This window comes from Cupressus sempervirens, chromosome 9 (genome assembly GCF_028749045.1).
Source record: "Cupressus sempervirens isolate cs-2001-9-10 chromosome 9, ASM2874904v1, whole genome shotgun sequence".
In the NCBI taxonomy this organism is placed as follows: domain Eukaryota; kingdom Viridiplantae; phylum Streptophyta; class Pinopsida; order Cupressales; family Cupressaceae; genus Cupressus; species Cupressus sempervirens.
This window is the reverse complement of record NC_143126.1, coordinates 440671284-440680163: the sequence shown is the minus strand read 5'-3', so window position 1 is coordinate 440680163 and position 8880 is coordinate 440671284. Positions and strand designations below refer to the sequence as shown.

At 35.6% G+C, this 8880-nt stretch overlaps 1 protein-coding gene across 1 annotated transcript in view; it reads left to right on the top strand.

The window, feature by feature from the left end:
- Window positions 1-4878: 4878 nt before the first annotated feature.
- Window positions 4879-8880, top strand: part of SUVH4 (histone-lysine N-methyltransferase, H3 lysine-9 specific SUVH4-like protein) — a 164242-nt gene continuing 160240 nt past the window's right edge. Inside the window, exon 1 of the mRNA XM_089800519.1 lies at window positions 4879-6289. Coding sequence (XP_089656645.1) covers window positions 5102-6289 — 1188 coding nt within the window. The 5' untranslated portion in view covers window positions 4879-5101. The remainder of the gene's footprint in view (window positions 6290-8880) is intronic.

The following is an 8880-nucleotide window of genomic DNA, read 5'->3' as shown; positions in this document are numbered from 1 at the left end:
TCTTATGCCGAGGTACACCACCTATAACACTTATGATCTTAGCAATCATATCACTCTTCATCAACGCCATCTTAGATCTGAATTTTGTTTCAATCTTCTTTGAGATCCTTGCTTTCACAACATCACAAAGATTTTGAATCGCCCCAGGGTCAAATTTTCTCGAAGGTATCTTACAAGATTTTCGCAAACCCTCCACAACAATATAAATCAGATCCAACCTTTGACCAAATAATCTTCTCCCCATGTCTTGGTGCAAACTGCCTCAGCTTCGATGATCTGTCTACATGCTCAGAAGTAACTACACTTTGATACCATTTGATGCAGTACAAAGCAGGAGCATCCCCAAAAGAGATGTCCAGGCTCCTAGAAAATAACCACACAATGGAAATTCAATACAAGATATATGATCTGATACCAATCTACAACACTTTATCTAAAAATAACTGATTATATACAATGTGCTTGGTTATAAGGCCTTCCGGGTTATGGGCAAATACAAAAATAATTACAATATCAGTTCTACAAGATCCCCCAAGATCCAACCCCAAACCCCTTAACTAGTCCAAGACCACACTTTGGTAGAAACCTCTAAGGAAGATCTAAACTTGTGCTCGCAAGCCCACCAAGCAATTTCCTTATTTCCCAAGCCTTAGCTACTAGCTCTTCAAAATTCGCTCCTCTGCCACATCTTCTTCTCCAAGCTGGATGATTATCACTAAAGACTCCACAAGACCCCTCACTTATACCCAACTAAGCCATAGGCCGGCCTAGTATGTAACAAATTAAATAAACCCTTGCATTAAATGCATACTTAAGTCACAAGTTGGCTCACAACAAAAATTAAATACATAATCCAAATTAAAAGCCAAGTCGATTAACCCAAAAAAAAAAAAAAACTCAAGCAAAGCTAGAACCAAGACATGATCGAGCATCATAAACCATTGCCAAGTATTAGCAAAACCACAAGCATCACTGAGCTCCATCAACTACCAACCAACCAAACCTCTTCATTGACCAAGCCACTCAGGCAATTCTATAACCAGGTACAACTGAACCATGTAGTATAAGTTGAGCTCCTAGTGTACTCGAGTACTTTCACCAACCGAGTGCTACCAAGACATGATCGAGTAATGCTACTCTAATCGAGTATCTTAGCTAACACTGCAACTAGAAACTACTTAGTAATGACTGAGCCACACCTCTTCCTTTGACCGAGTCCTCAAACTCCAAGGTCAAAACACACCAACAAGCAGGATTTCCAACAAGTTCGGGATGCTGCTGCATCATTTACTCAACTAAGGAAATTAATTAAATGAATTAATTAAACGAGAATTTTAGAAAATAAAGTATTTTTATATTATATTTAATTAATTGAAAAATTAATTAAATAAAAGAGTTAAATTTAAAAGATTTAATTAAAAGTTTAATCTTGGAGATTGAAAGTGATTAAATTTTCAAAGGATAAATTTGATGTAATTATTATTATTATTTAATTCAATAATAATGAATTTAGAGTTGTATTTAAATAATACACTTTAAATATTATTATTAGTTAAAACAAAAATTATATTTTTCTAAAAACTTATTGTTAAATTTTAACAAAATGGGAATAATAAAATAAAGGATTATTTTGATTTGAGGCTACTAAGTGTGCTTAAAAAATTACTTAAATAAAAGTAATTAAAAATTAATAAAGTAAGAGGCTTTTGCAAAATAGAATGAAGAAACCCTCAGTAGGGTTAGAACCCTTTATTTGGGGATTTTAGTTAATTTCTCCACATAGGTTTGGATAAACAATCTTTGGAATTGAAGGAAAAGAATTTTCTAAAAGTATAGGAAAACATGATTTTGCAAGTACACCAGATTTACCAAATTCTTAGCATTAGATCAAGATAGGGTTTGTGAAACCATTGTAGAAATCTTTCTAGACCTCTGTCTTCTTTGTACTTGCCAAATTTGATATTAATTTTGAAAAATTGTGAATTAAACTTATGGAACAAATGAATTTACGTTTTAGATATTTTGGATGAAAACATGTTTTAATTTTTTAAACCCTTGTTTGAAAATAATAGATCTTCATTGTTGAAATTCCTATTGATAAAACAAGAACAAACTAACAATAGGAATCTAGAAAAAAAGAAAGAATTTACCAACTAGAGTTTGAAGAGAAAACAAAAGAAAATTCAACTAGTTAAACCTCATTCGAATATGTCAAATAGAGCTTGTTCATACATGAGATTTATTCAAAAATCTTGTTAAAATCTCGTTGGAAAAATAATAGGAGAATTATTTTGCTAAAAATGTTAAGCTAGTTGGAAATTTGCTTCCTTTTAGAATCATATATGTGGATAACAATAATTTATTATTATTGTTCTTAAAACAAAAAAATTATGTCTTTAATGGTAATTTGTTTTAACTGTTTTTATTTAAAAATTAGAAAAAAAATATAAATTTTGGGGTGGGCCCACCACCCCTCTACTTCTCACCTCCCTTACTTCTCGTGTTGCATGCTTGGTTGCGTTGGTAAGCCACGACTGTTGTGGTAGCCAAGGTTGTCACAACAACTAAGACTACTACGAGCAGTTGAGGCTGCCAAGACAACGCCTCCCCTTTGAGAGTTTAAATTTTATTATTATTTTAAATTTAATTTATTAAAATTAAAGTTAAAATAATAATTTATTGATTTAATTTTTATGAAATGTATTTGTTATTTAATTATTATTAAATTTATATTTAATTATTATTAAATTTAAATTTAATTATTATTAAATATAAATATAACTTAATAGTATTAAACTTAATTGCTAATTACGTTTAAATTTAAATTTGATGAATTTAAGGTAACTTTTTAAAGATTTTAAATTAATCATAAATTATTATTATATTTGGAGTTCAATAAGAATTTTATTAAACTAAGATTATTACTGAATTGTAATGAACTAAGGGATATGTTCTTTAACCATTGATAGGTTTTAAAAAGTATAATGATTTCTTTTGTTGTGATTATTTTGAATATTTTTTTTTGATATTGTCAAAGATTTTAAAATAATATTTATACCTATGATCTAAAGGATAAGAGTAATATGTAACTATAATGTCCACAAGAATTATAGGAGCTAAACATTATATAAATTGAAAAATTAAGTACTCCTCATTGAAAACTTGTTTGGTAGAACTAACTATTCAATAATTTGCAAATGATTAACCATACTTTGATGTAAACTCGATTGAGCCAACTGGAGAACTTATATGAACGAAGACATTAACTTACAACCAAACCAGACTTAGGAAATTACCAACTGGAAACTTCATGATTGAAACATGTTGTTTTAAATGGATTGTTATGTTTTGCATATCTTTAATCTCGTGTCGGTTTGGGAAACCCATGTAGTTGGCCAGTTACAAAACTACACTAGAGGTCGAGGTGTGATTGTTATGTTTCAATGTATTATGCCATGATTGTTTATGCATGTTTTCTTATTATGAAAATATGTTCTTTGATGCGAAGCTCATGTCTTTCGTTCTCTTTATGTATCATGTTGATGTTTTGGTTTGAGACCCACTGGTGATTTTCAATTGCTTGTATAGGATTGAGTGTGGTTATTTTGGCTTTATGATGCACTTGATTTGTTAGCATAGGGTGGGTTATCTATGTGTATGTTGGGAAGTGGCTTGTAATAGGGGCCATAGCCCTAAAGTGGCAGCCAAGGTAACTCAACGTAAGTTATCATGACAAGTGAAAATATTTGCATTAATGGGAATATAAATTAAGTAATAAGAGTTAGTGTTCCTTGCCCATGCCTCGAGTGCTATTATAGGCTAAGATGTGAGTGGGAGAAGATGTTTGGTAGTATCCTTGCATAGTTAGTTTCCTCATCTATACAAAAGGATTTCTGATACTGCATAGAGTCACTAGGGGTCAAAGTCTAGAGAGACTGCCAGGAAAACCTTAGAGTTGGCTCACGCGATGACACTCTCCCATATGCATACTAGGTTCCTACGTTTTGGTATTTATCTCTAGGATTAGATACTTACTTTGTTGCACTTGTTACCTTTGAGATAGATTGCTATGAAGATTTCTTTACCTAGATTGTCGATTATTATGCATTTGGGACTTGACATTATCTCCTCAACACGATGGGAGTGGACCATTTAGGTTCCATGAGGTCGCGTGGTAGTGATATTTTTTTCACTGAGATCCGACAGTTAGAACCAATGTTGGATGTAGCTTGTTGCAAATGTTTTATTCTTCGTATCTTATGGAGACTTGTTATTATGTTATGTGGATATATTCTAATAGTTTGTACTTTGGTTACTACGAGATCCTATAGGATGTTGTATCATATCTTATTGTATGTTCTTTTAAGATTTCATACCCTACAACATGTGCAATGGATGATTATGCATTTTGGTTACTCCTCGTGGTAACTTTTGTACTTTGTATATTCTTTCACGAGATTATGCACATGTGATTATTTGATTGTGAGCCATATTTTTAGCTAAAAAGTCTAACTATTCAATTTATTTAATTATTTCTTTATATATATATATATATATATATATATATATATATATATATCATAATGATTTATTCTTGAATTTCCAATATATCATAATTTATAATAATTAAGACATCGACTTTTAAAATGTAGGGTTATTATTATTATTATTATTATTATTAGAGATGGACTCCTTCAACATCAAATTCTAAGTGTTCCATTTATTCTCATGAGAGATGGAATCATGTTGAAACACTACTGAAACATGGACCAATGAATTTGACTCAAAATCACACACTTAAATCCTATAGCAATATCATAATCAAATTCTAAATTTAATAAGAGCCCACATGGTACCCATTATAGGCCCTCTCTTTTCGTTTCCGAACCCCTTCAATTGGGACAGCTGGTGTGGAGGAATTCCGACCATGGCATTGTATTAAATGAATCCAAACTTTTATCGTGCCAACTAGTTGCACCGTGGTTCCCGCCATCACTAGCAGTGTGTGAAAGGCGCGAAACCTCGGCGCGATTCGAACCCGAGACGTTGCATTCCGAAAAGACGCCAGGGGAGCTGAGAAGTTGACATCACGCAGATTTCAATGGCGGACGCGAGAGATATAATGGCGACACCGACAGATAGCGAGCGCAAGAGAACGCGCCAAAACGGAGACTTGAATTCTTTGGAAATGCAGCAGCTGGAAAATGATTTCCCTGCACCTGGTGCTGTTGCTGAAGATGATTCAGAGGAGCCAGTGGATACTCGCTTGGCTAAGAGAGCGCACTTCGAGCTCGGGTCGCCGCAGAATCCTGTGCTTCTGGATGATGATAATGGCAATGGTAATGAGAATCGCGATTTGGAGAGCCAAAATTGTGTGCAGAATGAGGAAAACAAGGTCGTTCCGGACTTCGACGTTACTGTTATTGAGAGCGACGACAATGAGGAAGAGGAAGAGGAAGAGGGAGCGTCGAAGGAGGCAGAAGTCGCGGAGGAAGTCTTTCCGCAGAAGGTCGTTTCTCGTCGCGCGAAGAAGAAGAGCGTGGTCGATGCGTTGGTTGAGGAATCTCAGCAGCGGAGAGTGAGCCCAAGGCTCCAGACCGCGGAAAGGCCCCTGTACTTCCCCCGCCCTCGGATTGTGCGAGCTAAAGGCAAACAAAACGAAGATGAAGATGATGGTGACAATGATGATGATGATGAAAAGCAGGGGTACCGTAAGAAATCTGAAATGGCCTCTCCGAATGGTGTTACTCAGCACGATGGGGCAAATGCTGCGGAGGAGATGCTGCCCGGTGGCGTTGGTCCGCGTGTAGTGGAGCTAAAGCCAAATGGCAAAGGGGTTACTGAAGGGACAATACATTCGAGCAGTGCCTCGTCGGAGGAGTCTTCAGAGACATCTAATCGGTGTGTCATTGGACTTTCCGCAGATGACATGCTCAATCCTGAGGCTGCTGCTATATCAGTGAAGACAAATGGGGTCTCTAAGCACACCAGGCATAATAAAGCTAGTAATGTCAACAATTCAGCTTCCGCGAGCCCTACTAGTAATCTGGCAAGGTCCACGAAAGGAACAAAGCCAGCAAAAAGGAGCAAGGCAGGTTCAGTAGCAGGACAATCTGTGGAAGTTGGTGAATCGGAGGAAGCATTGGCACATCCGTCTGACCTTGATGATGCTTTCTGGACACAATCTTTGGGGGCGTCAGTTTCACATGAAACTTTGGGTATCAGTCCTGATGTCCGGGTGAGAGACACTCTCAGGAAATACAATGCTTATTACCTTCAGTTTGTCAAGGTAAGTGCCATTTTATCCCTTCCTTGTATAAAATACCTTTTTATCTATCCTATGGGATAAGCTCGTACTATTTGTGGGATGCAATGAATGAACGAAGGTATTTTATTAACCTCCACGAGGCCAACCAGCCTATGGGACCATTTTCACATTATTTTCAATGTTAGCCTGCCTGTTATGAATCTGCCTCAGAAAACTAGTTGTTTTGTGTAGTTTGGCTTCCACAGGCGGCTCTCCTCCACATTGTCCTCAAACTGTTCCCGGCTACTCTAGTAGGCAGCACACTCAAAAATAAAGTGCCATTCTGTTTCAATCTATGTTACCTGGAGACGCGTTTCTGGCAAAAATTGACCCTGTCCCCACATCCCCCGTCCTGGAAACTCGGAAACTTTTGGAAATCTTTCTCTTGGTTGTCCCATAAAATTAATATTTCAGTTTTGATAATTTGTTTGATTTCCACTCTCATGTGAACTCTAAAGTTAAATTATTTAACACAAACATTATATGTTAAGGTTCTCTAATTTATATAAGGATGCGTTATCCATGTTTTTATATGAATATTTAAAATTTCCTTGTATATTTAAAATTTTCCCTATTTTTTATATAGCTGTTCCCACTGCTGTCCCCTGCCGTCCCCTGCTCCGAGAAAAAAAAATCCATCGCGGAAACCTGTTTCCCTGTCCCCATGTCCCCCGTCTCGGAAACCTAGGGTAACATAGGTTTCAATGCACCCTTTACTGCAGAAGATGCAATTTCTTTCTTCCTGAACCTCTTTGGGTACCATCTGTCTACTTGTCTCACACTGCAGATGGTGGGATCCTATTCATTAACTGCACCGCTACCATCCTATTTTTACCTTTCATGCCCATCTGTAGGTAATTGTCAATCTCTTGGATCCACATGGGGTTGAACTCTTTCACATAGTAGATCTTTTTCCTCTCCATTTGTTTTGTCCACATGACAGTTTTAATTTTTTCCAGCATAGGCCTTTTTATCTCTTCGTTGGTGTTGGGGTGTTTGAGAATGTCAATGTCCCACATATTCAACTACTTTTCATTCTGCTTCATTCACATTTTCTTTCTCTGGACTAAACCCTCTTCAACCACAAACTTGGGCCAGCGTTGTCCATAATTTCAACCTTGTTTAAATAACTTAACAGATGAATAATCATAGAGGCTTCCATCAGGAACATCTCTGCTTTAGCTAAGAGGATGCAAGAGATGCAGTTAATTTCCCATAAAAGTTTTGCTTTTACATATGCCATTTACATCATTAATAGTACAAAACTAAGCGATAACCAATAACTGCAATTTCATAATGGCAAGTTTGTTTACATCATATTGGAATAGTACTTTGACAACTATCAAATTTGTACCATATGTAAGAAAATAGTTTCACAAGACCATGAATACACCATAGGTAGGGCCTCTAGGATCGTAGTATTAGAGTAAGGCAATAATTGTGTGAAGAGTGTAATGGAATTTTCCTAGCAGATATTAAAAAATGGTCCATATAAAATGTGATTGTGGAGAGGATCTAGTACTTGAGCACCCTAACTTCGTGCTTATCAAAATCCTATGTGGAATTTTCAAATCACTCCCGTTTTGTTACAACAACTTACTTGGCAAGTCGTTTGCTTATAAGTAAGGTTGCAAGTCCACATCATCAATTATGATGTCACATCAGCATGCTTTTTGCCAACTTGTCCGAAACAGCCGAAATAAAAAGTGAGACCAATGGTTGTACAAAAAGGGTACCCATATATGCATAGTTGATATGGCATCACATCATTGGTTGCCTTTTACAACTAAGTGTACATTTCATTCAATTATGAGTAGTCATCATTATACTAACAACTTAAAAGTTACAATTATTGACGCAACATTGTTAAAGATTGGACATTAAGACAATATGGATATGAAATCAGTAAGTGTGGGTATTAATGAACAACTCCTATCACAAGCATTGGAATGTGTTCAAGTAGTAGGTCTTTCCTCTATTTCTCACTGTCCATTGGACTCTGACAAACATTTTTCATTGGTGAAATACTCCTTTAATCCTCTGAATAAGCTGTTGAGTTCCAATATATCTTGCAAAATCTTGTGAATTTTAGCCATTGCTGCTGGTATAGGATGAAAAGATACTTTCAATTTATAAAATCTGACACTAATGAATTGCTATGGAACTCAAGAAAAGGATAGCAGGCTTCCAGAAATATTTTTGGAGAGTTCAAAAGTGATTCTTGGAATTTCCGATTCATTTCCTAGAGCTTCAAATGCAAGTGTTCTTTCACATAGAATAGAATAAGGAATTTATCTTCATATCCTTTTGGAGAGCTTGTAAGATTTTTTGGATGTACTAACTCTTTGCACAAGATTTCTGCATTTTACGGTATTATCTTTACCTATGGATAGTCTAAATTGTTATAATGTAAAATGTAGACATCATAAAATTGTGCCTGTGATATTAGATATCTCCTTTGCAGTCCCTTTGTATGCAACAATTTTTTTAAATTCAGCTACTTTTTGTAGTAGGTGAGTAATTCACACATTATTAATTCTTGATACCATTCATACATTATTCAAGCATATTTT